The sequence below is a fragment of the Elaeis guineensis genome, chromosome 7, assembly GCF_000442705.2.
Source record: "Elaeis guineensis isolate ETL-2024a chromosome 7, EG11, whole genome shotgun sequence".
Taxonomy (NCBI): Eukaryota; Viridiplantae; Streptophyta; class Magnoliopsida; order Arecales; family Arecaceae; genus Elaeis; species Elaeis guineensis.
This window is the reverse complement of record NC_025999.2, coordinates 102,944,157-102,969,941: the sequence shown is the minus strand read 5'-3', so window position 1 is coordinate 102,969,941 and position 25,785 is coordinate 102,944,157. Positions and strand designations below refer to the sequence as shown.

Sequence of the window (25,785 nt, the reverse complement as noted above, 5' to 3'; positions counted from 1 at the left end):
TCTTCGAATATTTTATACATCGAATGGGTAGTATAAAATAACAGAAAATTTAATACCTTCTTTTGTAGCGTGACGGTGGTAATAATGGTGAAAGCAATTTTTTGTTGGCTTTCATAATAATTGTCCCTTCAAAGCTAAAAGGGCAAACAAATATGTAACGATGGGATGGGATCCTCTGATCTCGATCGTATGGCGGCAATTGGTGAACCAACCATGGGCACCCCGGGAATACAAGCCGGTGTGAGTGGTTGTCGGCGGTGGGGATTTGATATCGATTGCGTGTCACGCAAAGGATGGGCCATCCGATCCACCGAGGGCAGAACCTTTCAGGTGGTCCACCATTCAGATATGGTGGTCCATCCTGGTTCCAACACCTCGGCTGCCGAACATTTGATGAAGCGAATGATGAAGGTTAGTTTTTAATTATTTAAGGTTAAAGAACGTCTTTTCTTCGACACGTTGTCCATAATTTAATTCCAAGACCTGCGCACAATGGCGTTTTTAAATCTATTGATTTAGGATTGGATTATTTTCTTGCCTGTTTAAATTGGAGTTGGATATCTGAGATGCAAGGTGCTAGGTGTCACTGAGAGGTGCATCGCACCATGTATTGCTCGCCATTAGCATCATGGACCTAACGGCTACTAATGAAGGAATGATTTCTCGGTTAAGACAGGTGGTGAATGAACGGAAACGTTGGACATGCCATGCGAAAGAGAAATACATGCCCGTGGTTTGCTCATATTTTGGGTTCATTTGGACTTGTACCGGTCCAATTAGATAGGATTTATTATTTGATTCTACAGTCCAGACCCAATTCGATAAATTAAACTTTTCAATTAAGATTTCTTTTTTTTTTTTAATATGGTATTTGAGACTTATGGTCAAATCTCGTCTATATTGGATTAAAATCGTAGATTGCTTGGTGTGACTGCATGTAGACCTATTCATGAGATGGACGGTTCACTCAAGCCCAAAGGTCCACTGGGTCGGTTTGGGCAAGAAATAAGAGACTGCCCATTGTTGCAGCCAATCCCCCCATCGTCCGATCATCGGTGTCGCACACCTGCAAGAAAAATCTTCACAGATCGGAGATACCTCCGATGGAGACTCTCCGACGGTCAAATCAGAGAGGAGACAAGGCAACAGTGAAAAATCAGGGGCTCAGCAAGAGAGAGAGAGCTCAAGAGCTTAGAGGTGCTTCAGAGAGCTTGAGAAAGCTTGCTCAAACTTACCAAGACTGTTGCCTTACCCCATTTTATAGTAGCATGCGGTATGGTCCCGCCATTAATAGTGCAGACAACTGGGGAGTTGTCAAATCATCGTGGATTGTCAAGTCACTGGGATTAATCCGTGTCCTTGGCAGGACAATGCCCCAGGACGGCCATACCGTATGTCCTTAACAGGACAACTGCCCATAGCGGTTGTACGACGTTTGGGTGGGCTGACCGACTATATATCGGTATTCGGCTGCCGGGACGTCGGATGATGACTCGGAGACACCGTCAGCTAATCTGGTGCCTTGCGGAAGTCGGACGTCGGCTGCCACCCCCGACAGTGAGTCGGTGATTTGGGCTCGGCCGCTCGGTCGGTCGGGAACAGTATGGGTCTGTTCAGCCGACATACCTTCGACTGAATATTGTCGGTAGCCATTGTCGGCAGTCATTGTCGGAGTCGTCGTCGGAGTCGTCCGTCGGTCCGGTCGATAGAGTCGGGCGTCGGTCGGACCGGTCCGAGGGTAAGTCGGCGTACAGGGGTCGATCGGTATATCCCAACAGTTGCCCCCCCACTCCAGAGTCGGATGTCGTGTTGGCCAGCGTTTTCACGTGGGCGACGGCTTTGGGCGAAAGGAGTGATTTTTCATCACGTCATGCTCCGACTCTGACGCCCGTACCAATGAACGATCCAGTGTCGGACGTCCCATTAGGAACGCGAACCGCCGTCTCCTTGGAAACACGAACCGCCATCTTCTTGAGAACACGAATCGCCGTCTCCTCGAGAATGCGAACCGCCGTCTCCTTGGGAACACGAACCGCCGTCGGTTAATGAATTTCGAAACACGATTTTTTTTCGCCACGTGTCAGGGAGCTATTGGGCCGGAACCGTTCACGCGGATGAAGGCGACGTGGCTCGATCTGGGGGTAGGTGCGTCGAACCGTTGGACCGAGGAAGGGCCCAGACGCTGCCACATGTCGACATCTGCGAAACCTTCGTTCGGCGTGCTTTCATCTCGACCATCGAAGGGCCTTATATATATGCGGCCACTTACATCCAAAACTTCACTTTTTGCAGCAAATCTGTTTCTGGCGCTGAGGCCCTGTCGAGTTATCTCCCAGTTCCAGGTAGTTGTTCCCGTCCTCTTCCTTTGAAAGCTCTTCTTGAAATTTTTTCCATGCCTGTCTCCTTACATCCTTTCTCCTTTGCCATTTTTTTTTGTTCTCTTTTCTGGGGCTATCATCATGGCTAGAACCTCTCCTCGAGGAAGTCAGTCGGGGAACCCGACCGATGATTTTCGATCGACCCCGGAGGTGGAGGTTTCTTCACTTTTGAGGGCAAACGTCGATCGGCTCAGGGAGCAGTACGGTATCCCGGAGCAGTTCGAACTCTTCGCTCCTGGGGCTGAGGGTCGGGTTAACAACCCACCTCCGGGCCAAGTGGCCTTTTATGTCAAGGACCTTCGGACAGGTCTTTGCTTTCCGATTCCAGAGTTTGTTCGGAACGTCTTGGATTATTACAGGCTTTATCCGACGCAACTGGCGCCGAACTCAGTCCGGTTGATAATCAGTTTTGCTCTATTGTGTCTGCTCTTGCCGACCTTTCCCCGCATCTCTCTCTTTCGGACGTTCTTCATCCTTTGACCCCATCCGAAAGCCCGAGGGTGGTGGTTCTTCAATCCCCGAAAGGGTCTTTCGTTTATTACCGGTCTTCCATCGTCGATCCACGGGTGGAAGAACTAATTCTTCTTTGCTTCTTCTTCGCTACCTTGGGGGTTCCCTTCCCGCTGGGGCGACCCTCGGACTCAACCGAACGAAAATAGTCAAGTGGAGGCTGGAGACCGAGAGGACTTTCACCGACTGAAGGATATGTCGGTGCCGAAGCAGAGGGAGCTCGTCACCGAGCAAGCTCTGTACGACGCCGGCCTGAGTTCGGTTCTCCGTTTAGGTACAGTTCGGTCTGTCGGTTATTTTTTATCTTTTTTATCCGTCTTTGGACTTATGCTGATCCTTTGTTGAAATTACAGGCATGCCGTTGAGAGTGAGACTGATAGATGCCGACATTCGGCAACATGCGGCAAGGAAGAGATCGATGCCTGGGGCCGGACCTTTGTGGTCTCCCAAGAGGCCTCAGATATCATCATCGATCGATATTGCGACGGTGGCAGCGTAGCCCAACATCGAACGTGCGTCGGGCTATGAGCCGGTCATGGCCCTGTCGGCACCGGTGGTGCCATCCGAGGCACCGTCCGAGGAAGGAGCGGCTGAGGGGGCAACCGAAGGAGTGTCGGCTCTCCCTCCCACGAAAGAGGTTCGAGCCGAAGCACGTGAGCCCGAACGACCTGCAGCAGCCCCCGTCGTGCTCTCGGGAGGGATCCAGTCGAGCTCGAGCTTCCCGTCTCTCTCCGACCTCCGAGCCTGGGCGATCGATCGGGGAAAGGCACCGATGGCGCCGACGGACAACACAAGGTCGGTGGGCCGCATCGCATCGTCCGACGCTCAGGTTTTCGAAGGCGCGTCGGCCCTGGCCAACCACAATTTGGCTAGGAGGTTGTGTCAGGCAACCATTCTCCCAGCCGACCGGAAGCTCTTAAAGGGTCGGCCGATGTTCGACATGCTTTCTGCCTTTTACCCGACCATGATCCAGGTGAGCTTTTCTTCTTTTTCTTTTCCCTACATTGTTATTTTTATCATTTCATTTTTCTGACGATCGGTCTTCTATTTGCAGCTGATTTATAGCATGTCTGAACTGGAGGCCGGGTACCGGAGGTTCGGTGACGTCCGTCTGAAAGAATAGGGCCGAAACCGCCAAAGCTGAGAAGGCGATGCTGGTGGACCAGCTGAAGTTATCGGTCGACCGTGAGGCTAGGCTCGAGGAGAAGATCTTCCGACTCACCAACGGCCTAGCTGCCTCGGAGGCCGAACTTTAGTTGGCTTGCGAGCAGATCCAGTGCAAGACCCACTCCGTTCACCGACTGCGGCGTGAGCGGGATGGTTGCGTCAGGGAGCTCGAGGCCGAGCATGAATAGCTTCGGGTTGGCCTGGAGAACCTGGCTAAGGCTGAGAAGAATTTATCCTCCGCCCAAGCCGACACCAACATAGCGAAGGTGGAGGCGGAGTCGGCCAAGGAGGCGCTGAGCCGGGTGGTGGAGAACTTTCGTGGCTCGAACGAGTACCAGGAGGAGCTTCTCGAGAGCAGTTTCGTCTCCTATCGGATGGGGTACGAGGATGCCCGGGATATGATTCAAAGTCTGCACCCGGAGCTCGACCTGAGCAGCATCGTCCCTCCAAGGTCAGAGGACCAAGCCACAGAGGAGGAGGCCAACCCACTGGCGACGGGATGAGTTGTCGAAGGTGAGGCGGCTCCAACCTCCGATCTTTTTTCGACCCGAGCGGGCACGTCGGTTACTCCCGAACTCTTCCCGGTGCAAGAAGTCGACTCCGACGAATAGTCGGAGTATCTGCTTCATTATCTTTGTATTCTTTTGTTTCTGTTTTATCTTTGATATTTGTAATCGGACTTCGTCCCAATTTTGTAACCTAACTTCGGCCCAATTTTGTAAGTCATTTCAACTTAACAAAATCAAAGACTTTTCAAACTTTTTTCCACGTGCGGTTCAAAGTATTTGATTTGCCGAGCCATCCCTGAGAGTATAGGTCATAGCTCAAACATACCTCGTTAGGATGTTCGGTAGGATCTAACGTAGCCGATCAAAGTAGTCAGTAGCGTGCGTCGTGTCAAGGGCAGTGCAAGCCCCGATCACAGGCCGGCATCCCGACCGTCATACAGATAGCGTAGGATCCGATGGTCGAGAGCCGTACCGATTGTAGGTCGAGTGTCCGCCGCTCGGATCTTGGTCGGACGCATACGTTAGGTCAAGTGTCGGCCAATCACCGAACGTAGCTCGTTGACACGATCATTCCGTAGAGTCTGATAGTCGAGTAGAGTCCGACGTATTCGGATAGGATAATAATGATAAGTCGAGTATCCGTTGTCCGGCCCTTGGTCGGACGTGCACGTCGGGACGTATGATAAACGATGGCAAACCGAATATCCTTCGATCGATCGTGACCAAGTCGGTATGTCGTAAGTCGAATACCCGTTGCCCAGACTTTGGTCGGATGGGTACGTCGCAGTGCATGATAAATGGTGGCAAGCTGAATATCCTTCGACCGATCGTGACCAAGTCGCATGTCGCAAGTCGAATACCCGTTGCTCGGACTTTGGTCGGGCAGGTACGTCATGGTGCATGATAAACGATGGCAAGCCGAATATCCTTCGACCGGTCGTGACCAGGTCGGCATGTCGCGAGCGCGACTGCGGTCGTCCTGGCATTTTGCCCTTCTTAGTCGAAGCTAAGTCAGCAAGTTAGCCAGCCGCGTTGCTCGAGAGTCGACTGTGGAAGGAGCACGGCTTCAACTTAGAGAGGTTTCATCACCAGTGCTGGCCTTCCGTTAGTGTAGACAGAACGGTTCTCGTAAGAGTCATGTGTCGTCGGCGATCGAGCCATAGATTCGGCGATCGAGATGTAGATTCGACGATCGAGATGTAGACTTGACGTAGAGTCGGCAATCGAGTCATAGATTCGACGATCGAGTTGTAGATTCAGCGATCGAGATGTAGATTCGACGATCGAGTCATAGACTCGACGATTGAGTCGTAGATTCGATGATCGAGACGTAAACTCGATGTAGAGTCGGCAATCGAGTCGTAGATTCGGTGATCGAGTCATAGATTCCCAACAAGGCATTGGGTCCAAGTCGGGGCATCGAAGCTCGTACTTCTGACGAGAGCCGACCCTCGGCGGAGAGCCAAACTTTGTAGACTCTAGAATTTTAAAATTGAGTTGTATTCCGAGCAAGGGCATACAGAATTCATTGATAATACAATTTCAGGTTGTCAGCATTCCAAGTCCGGAGAATGGCCGTCCCTTCCAGGGTTTCAAGTCGGTAGGCACCCGGCCTGTAGGTGTCTGCTATCTTGTAGGGTCTTTTCCAGTTTGGGGATAGTTTTCTTTGATCCTGAGGCTTCGAGACTTCCGCCTTCCTTAAAACCAGGTCTCCGGGTCTGAAAGACTTCGGTCTAACTTTAGCGTTGTAGTATCGGGCCACTCTTTGTTGGTAGGAAGTCATGCAGAGTTGAGCCTCGCGTCGGAGCTCGGGTAGGAGGTCCAGGTCAGCTCTCCGACACTCGGAGTTGCCCGGTTCACAGTATTGCTCAACTCTAGTCGATGGTAGCCCGATCTTTAGTGGGATCATTGCCTCCATCCCATAGGTCAAATTGAAAGAAGATTCTTCGATCGGGATCCGAGGTGTCGTTCGGTATGCCCACAGGACTGAGTGCAACTCTTCGACCCAGAGGCCTCTGGCTTCGTTCAGTCGAGTCTTCAACCCATGCAGAATGGTCCAGTTGGTTACTTCAACTTTTTCGTTGGACTGTGGATGGCCGACCGAGGTCAGCTTGTGCGTGATATGAAATCTCGCACAGAACTCTTTGAAATCATTGTTGTCGAACTGTCATCCATTGTCAGTGATAATGGTGTGCGGTTGTCTGAACCTAGAGATGATGGACTTCTGAACAAAGTCTTCCATCTTGCGCTCGGTGATTTGCGTCAGGGGTTCGGCCTCCACCCACTTGGTGAAGTAGTCGATTGTAATAACTATAAATTTTCTTTGGCCAGACGTTGGAGGGAAAAGGCTGAGTATATCGATCTCCTATTGGGCGAAGGGCCATGGGGCGACAATGGAAGTCAGTTGGTTGGTGGGCCGGTGTTGTAAGTTGGCATACTTCTGACATGGCTCACACCTCCGAACCAAGTCAGTCATGTCTTTCTTCATGGTGGGCTAGTAGTAACCTTGCCGCAGGACTTTGTAGGCCAAGAATTTGCCCCCCAGGTGACTTCCGCAGATCTCTTCATGCACCTCTCTAAGTGCGTAGTCCGCATCCATCGGTCCCAGGCACCGTAGCAAGGGAAAGGAGAACGACCTTTTGTAGAGTCGCCTGTCCATCATTACATACTGGGAGGTCGCTCATCGGAGTCGCTTGGCTTCCACAGAATTTTCGGGGCTGGTTCCGTCAGTTAGATACTGAACGATCGGATCCATCCAGCTTGGCTCGATCGTCAGTTGTAGTACCTCCTCAGTCCTATCGATGCTCGGTTGCTCGAGACTCTCCACGAGTGTCCGGCCCAAAGTGTCGTAGACAGACGTCGCAAGCCTGAAGAGTACGTCAGCCTGAGCATTCTCCGACCTAAGAATGTGGGAGATCTCGAAATACTTGAAGTGTACCACGAGATCTCTCACCTTCTGAAAATATTTTACCATGGCAGATCCCGTGCTTCAAATTCGCCTTTGACTTGCCCCACAATCAGCTAGGAGTCAAAGAAGACTCTGAGGCTGTCGATCCCGAGCTCCTTCATCACTCTCAAACCGGCGAGAAGCGCTTCATACTCGGCTTGATTATTGAAAGTTTTGAAGTTAAATCGGAGGGCGTACTCGATAACCACTCCCTTCGAGTTGATGAGCAGGAACCCGACCCCGCTCTCTTGGGCATTGGAAGCTCCATCTATGTGTAACACCCAGGTTGACCCGAGGTCATGTTCAGAGATCGCAGCTTCTTTGGAGCTCCCATCTTCCGATATTTGGTCAGCTGTCGGGCATTCCACAATAAAGTCAGTCAGGACTTGGGCTTTCAAAGCAGGTCGCGGTCGGTACTGGATGTCAAACTCGCTCAACTTCACCGCCCATTTCGCCAGTCATCCTGATGTGTCGGGGCGATGGAGGATTGCCCTCAGGGGCTGGTCGGTGAGGACTAGATGGCGTGTGCTTGAAAATACGGACAGAGTCATTGCGCGGATATGACCAAGGCAAATATCATCTTCTCTACCCTTGAATATCGAGTTTCGACCTCGTGGAGCACTTTGCTGGTATAATATATGGACTGATGGGTTCGGGTCTCGTTTTCCCAGACGAGTACCGAACTAACCACCTCTGGGGCGGTAGCCAAATAAAGGTACAATATTTCTCCGATCTCTGGCTTTACAAGCAGGGGTGGAGAAGTCAGGTACTTCTTCAAATCTTCAAAGGCTTGCCGGTACTCATTTGGCTAAGAGAAGTCATTCATCTGCCTCAGGGTTTTAAAGAATGGGAGGCATCTCTCAGTCGACCTAGAGATGAATCGACTGAGCACGATGATCTTTCCATTGAGCTGCTGCACCTCTTTTTTGGTGTTCGGATGTCGCATGTCGATGATCGCATTTATCTTCTTAGGGTTGGCCTCGATTCCGTGTTGAGAAATGAGGAACCCGAGGAACTTCTCCGAAGCTACCCCGAAGGCGCACTTAATCGGATTTAGCTTCATCCGATATCGTCGAAAAGTGCGAAAGGTTTCTTCCAAGTCTTGGACATGATCTGAAGCCTGCGCGCTTCACCAGCATGTCGTCCACGTACACCTCCATGTTGCACCCGATTTGAGCTTTGAAGACCTTATTGACGAGGCGTTGGTAGGTGGCTCCGGCATTCTTCAGACTGAAGGGCATCACTCTGTAGTAGTAAAAGCCCTTGACGGTCACGAAGGCCATATGCTTTTCATCTTCGGGTGCCATCCAGATTTGGTTATATCCGACGAAGGCATCCATGAAGCTGAGCAGTCGATGACCAGATGTCGCATCCACCAGTTGGTCGATCTTGGATAGTGGAAAGCTGTCCTTCGGACAGGCCCGATTCAAGTCGGTGTAGTCGATACAGATCCTCCACTTTCCATTGGCTTTCTTCACCATGACGATATTTGCAAGCCAGTCGGGATATGTGGTTTCTCTGATGAAGCCCACCTCAAGTAGCTTATCCACTTCCTTGTAGATGGCCTTCTGTCTTTCAGAGGCAAAAGTCCGTTTCTTCTGTCTCACCGGCTTCGCGCCAGGGGCGATGTTGAGTCGGTGAGTCATTGTTTTCGGAGGTATGCTGGACATATCCGCTGCCGACCAAGTGAATATGTCGGCGTTAGCTTTCAACAGCTCTATCAGCTGTCGTCGCCCCGGGTCGGACAACTGCGACCCGACCCAAATGACCTATTCAGGATTCTTTATCATCGGGATGGAAATCAACTGTTCAGCCGGTTCACCCCGCTCCTCTTCCCGTTGGTCCAGCTTGTCGACCGTCAAGGAGTCCTTCGATTCGTTGCTTTTAGTAGAGATTTGGAAGCACCGTCGAGCGAGTTGTTGATCCCCGCATATTTTTCCAGCTTCATTTTTAGTCAGAAATCGGACCAACAAGTGGTATGTCGAGATTGTCGCTCTGAGGGCGTTTAGTCCAGGTCTTCCAAGTATGGCATTGTAGGCCGAAGGTACTTGGACGACCGTGAATGTCATGTGGACGGTGCTTTATCGCGGTTCGGCCCCAGCTGTCACGGGAAGAGTAATTTCTCCTTTCACTGCGACGGCCTCCCCGGCGAAATCCACTAGGGGCATAGAGACTCTTCTGAGTCGGTCGGTTGACAGTCGCATTTGGGAGAAGGTCGAGTAAAACAAAATATTAGTCAAGCTTTCATTATCAACAAGAATCTTTTTTACATCATAGTTCGCTATTGTCGTCGAGATAACAACAGCATCATCATGGAGAGTTTGGATTCTCCGAGCATCCTCATCTGTAAAAATGATTACATCGTCCTGGTGCGGTCTCTTCGTCGACTCTCCTTCAGCAGTCGTTCCTCGATCCAGTCGTCTGGAGATCATGTTGACGACTCCAGCAGTAGGCTGATTATTCGCTGCCTCTTCAGTCGGTTGGGGTTGTCGGTCGGAAAGGGGTCGAGTCGGCGGATCCCTTCGGTACTTTTTAAGATATCCTCGTCGTATGAGGGCCTCTATTTCATCCTTGAGTTGGATGCATTGCTCGGTGTTGTGACCATGGCCCCGATGGAATCGGCAGTATCTCCTCCGGTCGAGGCCTTCTGCATTCAGAGGCGGGGGTCGTCGCAGGTATTTCGCTCCTTCGATCTCTATCAGGATCTGTGCACGAGGAACGGAGAGAGGGGTGTAGGAGTCATACCTGTGATGCATCGATCTCGGACTCCGGCGTCGGGGCGATCTCAGACTCCATCATCGGGACAAGATCTGTTTATCAGTCGGTGGCCTGCTGGGTTCGGCAGGAGCCCAATTTTTCTTCCGCTTCTCCTTCTGGCCCATACCCTCGATCAGGCATCGGTCGGAAGCTCCTTCGTCCATGCGCATGTATTTGTACGCACGCTCCAGCAATTCGGCGTACGTCCGGAGGAGGGTCTTGTCCAAGGAATATATGAATCGGAACCCCCTTAGCCCCCTCTTCATGGCCGAGATAGCCATGTCTTCGTTGAGGTCCCGGACCTTAAGTGTGGCCGCATTGAATCAGGCCACAGAGTGTTGGAGCATCTCGTTTTCTCCCTATTTGAGGGAGAAAAGACTGTCCGAGGTTCGTGGCAGTTTTTGGCTGGTGCTGAAATGGGCCACGAAAGAATGCTTGAGCTGTCCGAAGGAGTGGATGCTCCCTGAGCGGAGGTCGGAGTACCAGACCCTGGTAGCTTTACGAAGCGTAGCGGGGAAGCCGATGCAGAGGAGGACATCGATTGTCTCTTGAATTATCATGAGAGCCTTGTAGCTCTCCAGATGGTCAACTGGGTCGGTGGAGCCGTCGTTAGGCTCCACATGAGGCATCTTCAACCGACTAGGGATCGGTTCGTCGAGGATAAATCGGGAGAGAGGTTGGGTGGTCCGGAAGTCGATATCGTTCGAAGACTTCTGACCATCCGCCTGGAGTTGGGTGAGCCAATGGTCGATTTCTTCGCACTTACGTTCGTAGTCGTCCAACCGTCGGTGTTGAGAAACCCTAGAGGTCGAACCTCCTGACGAGTTTGAGAGTGAGGCGGACGGTGTCTGCGGCCGCTTCTCCTTCCTCGCCTGCTCCAGCTGGGAAGGAGAAGGACATCGAGATCGGTGGGTGTCACGCCGTGGCTGCCTCACTCCTTCTCGATGGGAGTGCTGAGATGGCTGCTCTTGAGGAGGAGACGGAAGTTGATGCGGGCGTCGGCGGCTGCTTCTGGACGGCATAGGGTGCGCCGCCGGTTGTTCCGCCGGCAGTTGCGGCAACTGAGTCGGTTGCTGTTGGAGGTTTTTGACCGCATCCGTCAGAATGGTCATTTGCCGCACGATCGCCGCGATTTGTGCCTCCGTGGTCACCACCAGATGCGGAGAGCTGGATTTTGCCATGGAGAGTAAAGGAGGGGCCTCTTCCCAACGGGAAGAGTGCCTTGCCGATTCGATAGCTCTCGATCGCTGAGTCTTGATTTTCGTCATCTCGAGAAGTTTTTCAAGCTCTATGGAGCTCGCTGGCTTACCTCCGTCGAATACCCCCTACCTAACGCGCCAAATCTGTTGCGGCCAACCCCCCCGTCGTCCGATCATCGGTGTCGCGCATCTGTAAGAAAAGTCCTCACAGACCAGAGATGCCTCCGACGAGGACCCTCCGACGGTCAAGTCAGAGAGGAGACTAGGCAATAGTGAAAAATCAGAGGCTCAGCGAGAGAGAGAGAGCGCTCAAAAGCTTAGAGACGCTTCAGAGAGCTTGAGAAAGCTTGCTCAAACTTACCAAGACTGTTGTCTTACCCCATTTTATAGTAGAATGCAGTATGGTCCCACCATTAATGGTGCAGATAACTGGGGAGTTATCAAATCACCGTGAGTTGTCAAGTCACTGGGATTAATCCGTGTCCTTGGCAGGACAATATCCCAAGGCGGCCATACCGCATGTCCTTAACAGGACAACTGCCCATAGCGGTTGTACGGCGTTTGGATGGGCTGGCCGACTATATGTCGGTATTCGGCTGTTGGGACGTCGGGTGATGACTCAGAGACACCGTCAGCTAATCTGATGCCTTGCGGAAGTCGGACGTCGCCTGCCACCCCTGACAGTGAATCTGTGATTTGGGCTCGGCCGCTCGGTCGGTCGGAAACAGTATGGATCTGTTCGACCGATATACCTTCGGTCGGATATTGTCGGTAGCCATTGTCGGCAGTCATTATCGGAGTCGTCGTCGGAGTCGTCCGTCGGTCTGGTCGATAGAGTCGGACGTCAGTCGGACTGATCCGAGGATAAGTCGGCGTACAGAGACCGGTTGATATATCCCAACACCCATCAATCAAATTCACGTTTGCAAATGTAGAAAATTACAGTGAACTTATCAATTATGCTTTTCTTTTGGATGGTATCAGAGACATATAGGCAAATATTGTTTGTTGTGGCTGAGCTTTACTGCTCTAGTCTCGCGTGTGCCAAGGCCTACGTACCGCACTAAAGTTGCGGTGGATTCCCACTGACCGACACCCGTCATCTCTGTTGGTAGAACATATAGGCCTATCACACGTATGGAACAGGGTGGCAACACCATATGTAGATTTGGAGGTGGATTATTCTTGTTATATAGCACATTATCTATAGATTTGTACTATAAGATAAAAATAATTAAAAACTAATTTAGCTATCTAATTTATATATAATATTATTTATAATTTTTTTAAATTTTTTTATATATATATCTTTCTAAACATTCAAAATTGTATGAATATTCTTTCAACATTGATATTTACATGTATACCTTCATAAAATACTTGTTTTATATATATATCCTTCTTTTTTCTTATTTTTTATATATGTATCTATATCATTTAATATCATTAAAAAATTAATGATTTCAAATTTAAATGACTAAACTATCCTTATAGGTAGATGTGTAAAAAGAAAATTTATAAGAGTATATATATATAAATAGTAATTTCATGAGGGTATTCATGTAAATTTGAATGTTTAGAAAGATATACATGTAAAAAATTCTAATTTAATTTTTATCTATTTCATTTAGATAGATTTAGATCCTCTTACTCTATAACGTAGTAACATATTACATAATATAACAATATGATGATGATATTATATAATATTTTATAAATTTGAATACTATATTATATTTTATTTTTATGTACGATGGGACGATTATGTCCATCTTATAACAACATGATATATTTTATACACTTCACAAAGATATTTTTAATAAAAAATTTTAAAATAAAATATAATAAAATTGTAAATTCTTATTGTTGCATAATATTCAAATCCATAACTATGTTCATTCTATGCAAATGTATAAATTATTCATCTAATATTACGTTTAGATAATTTTCTTAAAAGTATATTATTATCCATTAGAGAAAATATGAATAATTACGATCTGTTTATTTTTTAGATAAAATAATTTTGATCTATCATTTAATAAAAAGATCATTTTATCTATGTAAATTAATAAATTAAGTAAATTTATTATTTTAATTATATATATTAATTTTTTTCTATTAGAATAAGAAAGAATTAACAAATCAAGAAAGATGTATTTATGTTAAAATTTTTTTGCATATATATTTTTTTTAAATATTCAAATTTACATGAATACCTTTATAAAATTGCTATTTGCATATTCTTATAATTTTTTTTTGTGCATATATCTATAAAGATATTTTAGTTATTTTAATTTTAAACCATTAATTTTTAACGATATTAGATGATATGGGTATATATGAAAAAAAATATTTTACGAAGGTGTACATGTAGATATGAATTTTGAAAGAATATCTATGTAAATTTGAATATTTGAAAATATATATATATAAATTTTTTTAATTATTTTTTAATTATTTAAGAGATTTTCTCTGCACAATGACACGTCCCTATCTCGCTGATTCTAATAAATCTGGTTAGAGGCTGAGAATAAAAATGATGATCCTTCGAGAAGTGGAGTTCGATTTCAGTTGAAATCTGTTCTCGACAAAGGGAGTGGATGAAGAATATAAAGATAGGTTTTGGCCCCTCTTTTTTGTTTCTTTAAAAAAAGATTCTGCAAATGTTATGGGTGGATTGCAAGGTCTCTATCTGCAGGGGATCGATGAAGGCATCAAGATATAGTGACTAAGTGGTCTTCTTCGATGAAAGTAGAACAAGCCTTAGAAATGAGACGCCCCATCGACCGGTGTCATATCAAGTCCAACTTGCTGATAGCTTTGATCTCCGCTGGATGTGGTCACCATATCCTCCACGTGGAGATTATGGTTTGGATCCATCCACTTGCAAAATTTTGTTATATCGCTCATTTATAATATTTTATTATAAAAAATATTGATAATATTATATATTAATTTTTATATATTATATTATTTATTAAAAAATAATATTTTTAAATTTTTTTTATCCATCATTTTATCGTGTCCAACCACCGCCCCCTACCTCTCTGGCCCCCAACGATATTTGCGGCTCCTTCTCTGCTCCATGATCTGGCCCTTCGAGCCTCCTCCGATCCTCTTCCTGTGCTCCCCTATGGCCCTGCCATCAACCCCCTTGCCCCACCCCAATCCCCCCAAGTGACCTATGCCTACTCGCTCTTGGTTCCATGCTCCCGCTCCAGCGTCTGTCACCGCTTTGCACCCTCTCCTCCTCCCTCCTCCCACCTCCGACGGTTGTGGCTACTCTGCGTCGCCCTCTCCTCCTCCCTCCCCACCTCCGATGGCCACAGCTACTCTGTCCCCACCCCCCACACCCCCCCGACATCCTCATACTCGTGGCTTTCCTGTGCCATCGCTGCCACCGTCCCCTCCACCCTTAGCCCTTCGCGGCCCGCGGCTTTTCCATGCCGCCGCTGCTCTCCAAACTTCTGATGTCCGCGGTTCTTCCGTATTCAACATTTTCTGATGATTTTTTGAGAAAAAATTTTTTTATAAAAAAATAATTTAATTATAATATAAAATAATTTTAATATTTAAAATTTTTATCGTATCAACCATGAACGTCAATATTCAATTTAAATAATTTATATTTAATTTTTATTCAAAAATAAATTAAAAAAAACTTAAAATATACTTTAAGCACCGTAGCAAAATCCCTCAGTGATTAGATTTTGGCCTAAAACATTATTTGCTCTGATTTTTTTTTTTTCTTTTTTTCTTCCTCCTTCCTGCCCTTCCTCTTTTTTCTCCCTTTTTTTTTTTTTTTGTAAAGCTGGATTCCCCCTCGTTGATTGGCGAGTTACTGCGCGTGGTTTCTAGCAAGCATGATGCTGCCATCGTGAGCAGCACGCGACGTCACTGCCGAATCAGCATGTGACGCATGGGGCGCTCGATCTGTGCCTGCATAATGATAGGCCTGGGTAATATGGGCCACAATTTGGGCCTTCATGATGGTTGGCAAAAATATGCATGGGGATCTGTCCCCTCTCCAGCTTTAAATCCGGCTGTAGTTGATTTAATTTGGGTACAGATAAAAATCGGGTTTGATCGAACCAGATACCAGTTGGGCTAGATCTAAGATATATCAAAAATCTATCCGCTCGAGTCCAATCTGTTTACTATAATGGCTCAAAAATACAAATCCGGATCTGATCATTTTATTAGATAAATAATATAACCAGCTATAAAGGTTGAAATGGGTTAAATGCTTAATCATTGCCACCCTAAATTTGGGTTAATTTATAATGCCTATTTTTGTTGATGAATGAAATGGTGATGATTAATGATCGTGGCTTGGTTTAAGACACAAGTCTTTACCATATTTCCCATTTTCCATTAGTAGAGGAAGTTATAGTTGATGATACCAATTAAAGACACCGGACCATCTGCTCTGACAGACAATGGGGAAGATATGCAAATTGCCGATAGAAGACCAGTACACGCATTGCAACTAAAATAAGGTTGCGTATTATCACAGCAAGTTGTTTTATCAGATTAGAAGATTTGTTGGTGCAATTGCCTTCTTGCAAGATGCATAAGCAATGCGACCTTTCTCAGCAAGTTAAGCAAGCATCCTTAATGTCCTTCTGTAGATGATGCCATATGTTTGGAAAAGATAGATTAATTCAAATAGTAGCACAACTATCGTGCCAAATCTACGAGATTATCTAAACTTTCTAGTGATAATCAAGAAAACTACTCATTAGACTTTTAGCACTCACATGATGTAGAATGGAGGGCATTATTTGTCTTACATTGATTATGAGTCAAAAAAAAAAAATAATTCATATAAGAAGAGGTCATTTTTTTTATATAAGATACTTTTTGAAGAACAAAATCATGAGACCTATAGATCAGAACCGATAACATCTCACGTATCAAATCATGAGTATTTGGCTGTAGTTGTGCCCCCCTAGATAGGAGATCATAGCAATAGCTAAGACATAAAATGATTCAAAATCTCACTAAAAAATACTAATTATAATATATTATTTAAATTCATTGGTCCCATATGAACACCTAAGATCGATTAATCACAGAACTAATGTGAAACTAAATGCATAAACAAAATCTCATCTAAAAAAATTAGTTGGAATATATTATTTAAATTTTTAGGCTGTATATGGATATTTAAGATTCACCCAATATATAGTTGATATAAGACTAGAAGGCCATAAGTTGAAAGGAACTCTTGCATAAAAAATTGTCCAATGCACGCACAAAGGGATATGAATCGTTCATGATATCGGAAGATCAAATCCAGTCAAGCGATCAGATGCCATCCAACAAATAGCTAATATCAATTTCCTCATGAGAAATTTTTTGTGCATCATGGATGGTGTAAAAAATTACATATAAAAAATATCATTTTATATAATTAGTCCACATAACCATTTATTTTTAATACATATTTAATACTTATAGTTTTATTTTTTCGTTTAAAAATTTTATACGATAAAAATACTTCCATCATTTGAAAAAAATTATGGCATTCTGTGATATATTATAACTTACTATATGCAGGATGTCATAATATAGCCTAAAAAATTATGACATCCTGCGTCAAATTACGACTTTCTATATGCAGGATGTCATAATATAGTTCAGGATGTCATAATATAGTCCAGGATATCATAATATGAAAGGAGTATTTTTGTCCAACCATTTTTTAACACGCATTTAATACCTACAGCTTTATTTTTTCATTTAAAAATTTTAAATGATAAAAATATTTTTATTTTTTTAAAAAATTATGATATCCTATACATATTATAATATTATGTGTTATATTATGATATTTTATGGATAAAAATTATGACTTTCTGACGCAAGATATCATAATATGAACATAAAATGTTATAATTTTTTTAAAAAATAAAAATATTTTCATTATTCAAAATTTTAAATAAAAAAAATAAAATTATAAATATTAAATATATATTAAAAAATAATAATTATATCGAATAAAATGATATACTTCGTATTAAATTTTTTCTGTCGCCGCGGTGCATAAAGAATTTCCGTTCCTTCGCACCATTGCCCAACCAGACAGCCCACCAACGACACGGTCCATCAAACAAACCCGGCCCGCACCACCTTCAACAGTCGGCAAGCAAATCTCCGCCATCCAATACATCATACTCTGATCAAACGGACGACATCCTCTCTCGGAAGCTGGTGGGCCCGGATCAAGTAACACGCGCCTCGCCCCAGGCAGCTGCGGCCGTCTCCGATTCGGAGATGCGATGGACATGATTTATAACAGAAGAAATCGCCACCCACTCCAGTCCTCGTCCCTGTTCTTGTGTCATCATCGTCTCTTCTTCTTCATCGTCTCGTTTCCGTAATCTAATCTCTAGGGGTTCGTTTCGTGGATCCATCAATCTTCTGAACCGAAGGCGATCATCATCCATGGTGAAGAAGAGGAAATCGGACGCGACGCGGCTGGACGAGGTGGATCGGAGCATGTATTCGACCTTCTGCAGCGCGGCGAACTCGCTGTCTCAGATATACACGCAGGCGATGGCGCAGCAGAAGGTCTCCTTCCAGGCCGGAGAGCGCCATGCCCTGGTTTGTCCCCTCTTGTCCCTCCCACTTTTGTTGCTTTCGCTTATTTTTTTTCTGGTCTTCGTCGATTTGATGTTTTTGCCGTCGATCGATGGCGTGGCTTTCTTGTGTCGGGTTCCGTTGATGATAAGTTGAAAGTTTTTGGTTTTATTTTTTTTTTCCTAAAAAAATACGTTCTATTTGATGGATTGGATGGGTTTTGGTCGACGGAATAATTTATTCAGTGGGTCTTACGCTGTGATTATTAATATACTTTAGATTCCGTTAATCTTTTTTTGCGTCAGTTAGTTTTTAAGTTTGTTTAAGGAAAATTTGTTCGTGCGATCGATTTTGCTTTAATCATGGGGAAATCTTTTTGTGCCTGAGTTTCTCTATCTCAAGCGGCGCTTTTTCCCCTAGATAAATTTGTATTATGTTTGCCAACTGGGGGTTATCTTTGCTTTACTGTGTTTATATTCATCTCCATCTTCTTCTTCTTCTTCGTCTTCTTCTTCTTCACTTCTTCTTTTGATGTTATCTTTCACAGATAGTGCACCTTTCTTTCTTTCTTTCTTTTTTTGACCGATCCCTTGAATTATGTTTCCTTGCATATCAAATGTTGCATACACAATCGAAGGGATGATAGATGATTACTGTTTTTCACTTTTTATTATGAATTTATAAGCATGCTCTTTCTACAATCTGTCATTTGCCTAATCACAGACGTGGAAAATTAAAGTGAGGTTACCGATCGTTTCTTGGATCAAAGGTTTGATCCACTCTAGTAGTGAATGTACTTTGATAATGATAACACTGGACAACCCAGAGCAATGGCGTTTAATTCCATGGAAATTTTTGCTCAAAAACGGGAAAAAGTTTTAGATGGGTCTAAATTAAGAGGCTTACGGGTGGGGCTGCCTAGGTGATTGAGAATAGTTCATATACTAGCTATCATGTAATTTTTAATGATGTTTGGTGCTGATACGAAGTAAAGGATGCTTGGATTGGTTGTAGATGGAGAAAAGGAACATTTTATGCTAAGATCATGGTAATTTCATTCACTTTAAAGTCATAATGTTGATGACAGTTGCTTGAAGTCTGTGGCGTGAGGCCCTTCCATGTCCAGATTGTACTTGTTCTTCTCAGGAACCCAACAACCTTAGAATATGCAAATGCAAAATAATCTCTAGAAGGTGCTGAATTTTTCTACCTGAAAATTCTCTCGGAAACCCAACTGTTAATGACAAAATTGTCTTTGTCATACCTAGTCAACTTCAGGGAACAAATTCGGGATGCAAGGAAGGTAGACATACTTAAAATATAAAACCAAAATCAGCCTAAACAATTGCCATCCATTTTCAGTAGTTGGCAACCAACCCATGATGCTGGATTAAATAGCATTAAGAATGCGGTGCTTCCTTCATTGCATCTAATTCTCATATTCCAAGGAATTGGAGCAGAATACTTGCATCAATGCTGGTTTCACAAGTATTGATGACTTTTTTGTTTATATTAGCATCATTTCTCAGTTTTTTAATATTCTTCTCATCTATGGTCACCACGAATATCTCCCTGCTTTCTAGTTTCCATGTATATGAGGATGGTCGGGGAGCACTTACCATCCCACAGAAGAGCTTGCTGAGGGTATCAAAACTGAAATTCAGAACTATGAAGAATTAGAGTGATTGTTGGATTCTGAGATGCAGAGTATTATTTTCTCAAGAATTCAAATGAAGAATCCATGTTTTGCCTTAACTTTATTGCAATTGAAGTTTATTTAGCATGCATCCAAACCTGTGCTATCTTTTCCTGGTAAAATAATCAAGAATATCATTCATTTGCCTGTACTTTTCACTTGTCCATTTTAATCTATATGCATTTTCTGTTTTATCAAATAACTAATAGGCAAAAAGCACCCGAGAGTTCAGATTAACTTCAGTCTGACAAGCTCTTATCAAAGTTTCACCTTTTAGCTAGCAGTTATATGGTTTATTCCTTTTCTAATTTGGGGATTCCACTTTCAATGTTTTCTCTACTTTTCTCTCCTGGGTTTCCTACTCTCTTCTGGTTTGTTTTATGAGCTGTGCTATATAAGCTTCTTACCATTTCTGGATTTATGTTTTATGCAGGAGAAACTCCACCAGTGGATTTTGAGACAGCATGAGGAAGGGGCAATAGTGACCACAGCAGAAGTCATTGCTTATTTGCAGGTTTTGCTAATTTCTTATGCTTTCAATTTTATAAATTTGTGGTTTGTTATTTCCATTTCCACATCTATTTTATGATGTTCGGTGCTCCTGACAATAATTATTATTTTGCCCTGTTCAGTAATTACAACTCAATCAAGAAAACTCTCCCCCCCCCCCCCCCCCCCCCGCTTCTTCTTCTTTTTTAACATTTTTGTTCCCAGCTTTAGCTGTGGCATATATCATGTACTCATTAATTGTATCATGCCTTGGGTGAGCAATTATCAGGAACTTTTTCAATCATGGATTTAATTGTTGGTTTATAAATTTTCATAGTAATTTCCTGGTTTAATTTGTTGGATTTTTTGCTTGATGTGAGTAAGTTGTTTCTATGTCATAATTGTTGAAGTACTCAAGCATGACTGTCTTCTGATGTTCAGGTTCTTGGTTTGTAAAACTGTAAGTTTGTTGAAATTGACCAGAGAACTCATCTAATCAAGTCCTTATAAGGTGTAAGGTTGTGTCCCTTTCAATGCCTCTTAATGCTAAACAAGGATTAGAAAGCTGGAGGGCTAGATCTTCAGATGGAATTACCCTGCCCATGCTCTGGAATAGTTCGAGAACAAGATTTATGAAAACTTCCTAGGCTGAAGATGCATGGATTTATTTGCGAGTCGAGTTCTGCTTCAACATGTGGTGGTGAATTCTCAGGGTTCCATGGGATACCCTGTTATCTATAAGGTGACAAAGTATCCAAGGAATGCACATATGATGTTTGATGAGGCTTTCACTTTTCTTAGTTATGCGTAGAACTATAATGGAATCATGAAGGTTGAACATAATCCATATCCCATGCTTCTTAGGTATTTACAGTGAATGATACAAGTTGCATCTTTCTAGCACATTGCAATCCATCAATTTCATTTACATTGATTTTTGTTACAGTTATACTAGCTTGTGCTCACTTTGCATCCGAATGTAGGTTGCTTAGTTCCTTAAAGTCTGTTGGGTTCTAGTGGATCTACTTGCGTGCAGGGAGATGGGGCTGGGAGTGTCAGGAGATCTCAATTGAAAAGTTGCTTGAAACCTTGCACATCTTTGCTTGAGGGTGGATGATTTTGACTGCCTTTTGAAAAATATGGTCATCTGTATCCTGGGAACTTCCAGATATTTAGCTGTACATGCACAAATTTTGGTAATTTATTTAATGTGGTGGAAAATTAGAAGCAACAAGTTGGAGTTTTTTGATATTCAGATTCCTTATTACCTCCATGTTGTGGTGACTTGGATGGGTGTAAAAGGGATGTCCTTGGGTTGTGTATAGGCGGAGCATAGACACAAATTAAGAATGGGCTCGACCGAATGATCTGGGTCGTAACATTTTAAGATGGGCCTACTGGATCTGTCTGTTGACATCCCTATGGACAACCATTTACTCTGTGGGATCAAATAATGTAATCTTGTACTATTTCTGTTTAAGCTGTTTGATTATTAATTTATACCAAGAGGTAGATTATCATCTTTAATTTCATGGTTTGCTTTATTATAATACACAGGCTTGCTTTGTGGAGCGTTGATCTTGATAGCTAAAGGAACAAATGATCATCTCTAAGTGGATACATAAAATCTATTGGATGTTCTCTTGGTGACGCTTTACCCATTTTAGTAGCAGTTTTAATGTTTTAAGGGCTCCATGGATCCATTATGTTCCTTCAGTCAACCTGGGCTTTAGAAGTGGACATGCATTGTCCTGTTTTATGTGTTGCACCAAGTGAAAACACAAATAGATACTATCGAGAGCTTAGGAAGATGCGGTATGATAGATATTGTAAGCCTTGTATAGTGATGAAAAAACCAGTTTATCTTCTAACGGTCATTTTGTTTGGACAAGCTGTTTCAAATGTTTGTAGTGGTGCTAACAACTATTTCAGCCAAAATATTTGTTTACTTGGTGACTTAATTCTTCCCATCATCCGAAAATTATCTTTTTTTTTCTTATTTTTTACTGTAAAAACCTTTCAAAATTCTGGAAAATAATTCGTAATATATCATAAATATATGATAAGGTAATCTGGATCATTCTGAATTTTGATGAGCTTTCTTTTTTGACTTTTTGATTTTAAGAAATATTTTACCTGATTTATATTCCATTTTTTTCATTGTCTCCTCTTCTTACTTTCTTGATGTTTTTGCATTGGCAATCGATTCAGAATTCTAGTTACAATATTGTATTATGGTATCCGTTATATGTTATGATGAAGCAAATACATTTTTAAGGCAGGTTCTTGTTTCTTATTGACAGTGACAGATGAATATTTGGTGGTAAATGTGACCTCTTTCCTCGTTGGCTTGTTATATCATCGTGCTATTCTATCATTGTATTTTGTAGTTTGTTTTTTTGGTATATTACTAGAACACTAGCTGGTGAACTAGTACAGTGAGATGGTTCAATTACATTTTGAATTTGTGCTCATATTGTTTGGGGGGTTTTTCCCCGACCCAAGTGATGTTCCTTGGTTGCTTGGACGTTTCTGATAACAACAGGTTGTTTTGAATATTCCTAAATAGGACATATTAAAATTATGGCGTTAACTTCATATTTTCTGTTATGCACATCATATAAGACCTGTTAAATAACTTCTTGTGGTCTTGCAGAACGAGATTGATTATGGAGGAGAGGACGCGTCAATGTCTCCAAGATTGCAATTTCCTTGCCATCCTCAAACCACAATGCACTTTACAAACCCAAACATCCAGGCCTCTTCTGGTGTGTCTGGACCAGCAACAGTTGTAATTGCCCCACGGACTGGGCACTCTGATCAAATGAAGAACTCGATTTTCTCAAATGCTCTCTCCAGCCCTGTTTGTTCTAGCCTTCAGCCTTATGATGGAGGATATTATCCAAGTGGTGCCGTGCTTAATGGAAGTGGAACTCGGAACCACGAAGTTGTCTTTCCCAATCAAAGCCGTGACTCCAACTCCCTCAATTTCAATGACTCATCTATGGACATGCATTCAGACAGTCCACCTCATGAGTCCTATTGATGCTTTTCAGAAAAGTTGCATTATTTCTTTGTTATTAGCCCCAGTAACCCTACCTGCAGTTACTTTGCTGCAACTCCTGCCTCAAAAAACTTGGTGAATCAAGAAGGTGCTACAATTGTGAGGTCTGCATGCAGGTGTTTTTGTGGAGGCATCGAAAGTACGTTTCTCATGAAGCTTCATACACCCTGAGAGTCAATGCCATCTGTTAATTTTAAGCTTATTTTGGGCTTCCCGCTGTCGGCCTAATTTTATGTAAAAAATGGCCCTGTTTGTGTTTTTTTTTTTTTTAAAAGCTGTTTGCTTTTTTTTTCGAGCTTGTGGATCATATGATTTGGCGGACTTGGTAGGTAGTATATATATTTGGTCTTTGTGTGATGATCCTGTGAATCAATCAAGTGGATGTCTAGCAAATACGGCTTGGTTGAAGCAGCATTTTATGTACATGGATGCGTGCTTGAAACAGGAGGCTTCGTCTTTGGTGGATTGCTCAATCGGTTCAGCCTTGACAGCTTGCTGCAATGAAGAATCTGTCTGCATCTTATTCAACAGGAGATGTTTAAACAGTTGATTTGCATCTCTGGTTTGATTTTTCCTGCTGTGGACGCTGGCCATTTCAGTTGCGTCCTGTTGTTAGCTTTCCTGTTTTTATTTTCTCTCTTGGTATTTGCTTAGTCTAAAACATTTTCAGAAACCTGCCTTTCTTTTATACTTCATCTGTAAGAATGTGGGATGCCTTATACTACCCGCAAAGTGTACTACTAATCAAGTGGTCTCTCTATTATGCTTTTAAAACCGTAGTTCCCAGCCTCCCAGTTATTAGCCACCTTTTCTTCAGATGCAGATGCAAGTGCTGTTCAAATTAACGCACAAAGAGACGCCATCTTATTTTGTCCATAACTGGATGGAGTGCAGGGATTGGAATCCAAAGTCAAAAACGTTTTCTTTTTCAGGTGGCCAACATAGACGTTCCTTCTGCAGGTGGGATGAAGTTTTGTTGATCTGGTGGCATTGTCTCTCTTCTTTATCTTTCCAATTTGAGCTTCGAATATCTTTCTTAATGGGTACTTTATCCAAATAATATAAATATAAATATTTTTTATTGAAATAGTACAGATTCAAATTTATTTATTAAATTAATATAAAAATTAAAAATATCATTTGAAACGATATTTTTTCAAAGAGAAAATATTATTTTTTGAGAAAACATCTTTTTCTGAGAAAATATCATTTCAAATAATACTTTTGTCCGGTCAGCCATCCCTCCATAGTCTTTGTAGAATTTAAAAAACGAACGTTAAAAAAAAATATTTGAAAATGCCATTTTAAATGGTGTTTTTAGGTGTGTGCTGGTCTATACCCAACGCGTCATGTCTTTTTTTTGTCCGATTTAAGTTAAATTTTGACTTCAAAAAAATTTAAAATTTTCTTCAAATGATCCAAAATTTTGTCTTTTTTTGTCCAGTTAAGTCAAATTTTGACTTCAAAAAAATTTAGAATTTTCTCCAAATGATCTGAATTTTTTTTTTTTAAGGACAGGATGATGAGAGATAGAGAAAATATGACAAGTTTCAGAGATATTTGGAGATGCTTGGTGAATATAAGATAAAATAATCATAAAAATTTGATAGATATTTGTTTTGTGGGAGTATGTTTCCTCAACTGACATCTTAATGTAATATATATGTTTCTCCTATACATATTATTTTAAGGAATGTAATTAAATTACTTGACATATTATTAGTATTTATATTTTGATTTATATGATCCTTTTAGTGTGGTATTTTCTTCCCCTACCTTCCGAGATACCTAAAGACCTATATCCATATCCAAAAATTACATAGCATCATAATATTTGAAATTAATAAGTAAAATATCTAAACTAATCTTCAATAAAAATAATAATTAATAATATATATAAAATAAAAATATCAAGTCTATAAAAATAGATCCCATATTACTACAAGTCTAAAAGATTTTAAGTATCACAAGGGCGTCGTGGTGCCCGTGGTCGCTTAGACCTTCTCAGAAAGGTCCTCAGTAGTCGCTCCTACTCTTGTATCACCTGTAATGACCCCTTTCCTATATCAATGGACATCTTATGGTAATGCATATGAGAAATAACATGTGCTGTCGGAGCATTTGCGAGTTAAGTGACCCCCTCAACCTCTTCTCTGGAATAGTCTCCAATTGCTCAGACCACTAAGATGAAGACTCATGATGCGAACTGAGATCCGATGCTGCCATCTGGGGCACATTGGAAGATGAAGATCCTGACATCTGTGGATCATAAGGTGTGGCATATGTGGAGCATACAGCGATGACATCTGCGAAATATATAGTGATGGCATATCTGAAATATATGATGACGGTGCATGTCTTATATCTGGCGCATCGGAAGATCCATGCCAAGGCATGGTAATATGCTCATAGCCAATTGCTATCAACATCTTTAAACATGCTTTCTCCATCTCCTGCAGTATTTAGATCCACTCATCTTCATCA

At 43.0% G+C, this 25,785-nt stretch overlaps 1 protein-coding gene across 1 annotated transcript; it reads left to right on the top strand.

The window, feature by feature from the left end:
- The first annotated feature begins 17,764 nt into the window (after positions 1–17,764).
- LOC105047906 (uncharacterized) lies at positions 17,765–23,658 on the top strand. The gene is made up of 3 exons (XM_010927037.3): positions 17,765–18,076; positions 20,182–20,262; positions 22,894–23,658. Exons 1-3 carry the CDS (start codon positions 17,918–17,920, stop codon positions 23,281–23,283), a joined length of 630 nt encoding a protein of 209 aa, XP_010925339.1. The 5' UTR covers positions 17,765–17,917; the 3' UTR covers positions 23,284–23,658.
- Positions 23,659–25,785: the final 2,127 nt, after the last annotated feature.

Bases quoted from the DNA above. Each gene is read 5' to 3' on its own strand.
- LOC105047906 (XM_010927037.3), top strand. From the start codon at position 17,918: ATGGTGAAGAAGAGGAAATCGGACGCGACGCGGCTGGACGAGGTGGAT. The intron at 18,077-20,181 runs GTTTGTCCCCTC...TGTTTTATGCAG, and splicing joins CCGGAGAGCGCCATGCCCTG to GAGAAACTCCACCAGTGGAT. The intron at 20,263-22,893 runs GTTTTGCTAATT...GTGGTCTTGCAG, and splicing joins AAGTCATTGCTTATTTGCAG to AACGAGATTGATTATGGAGG.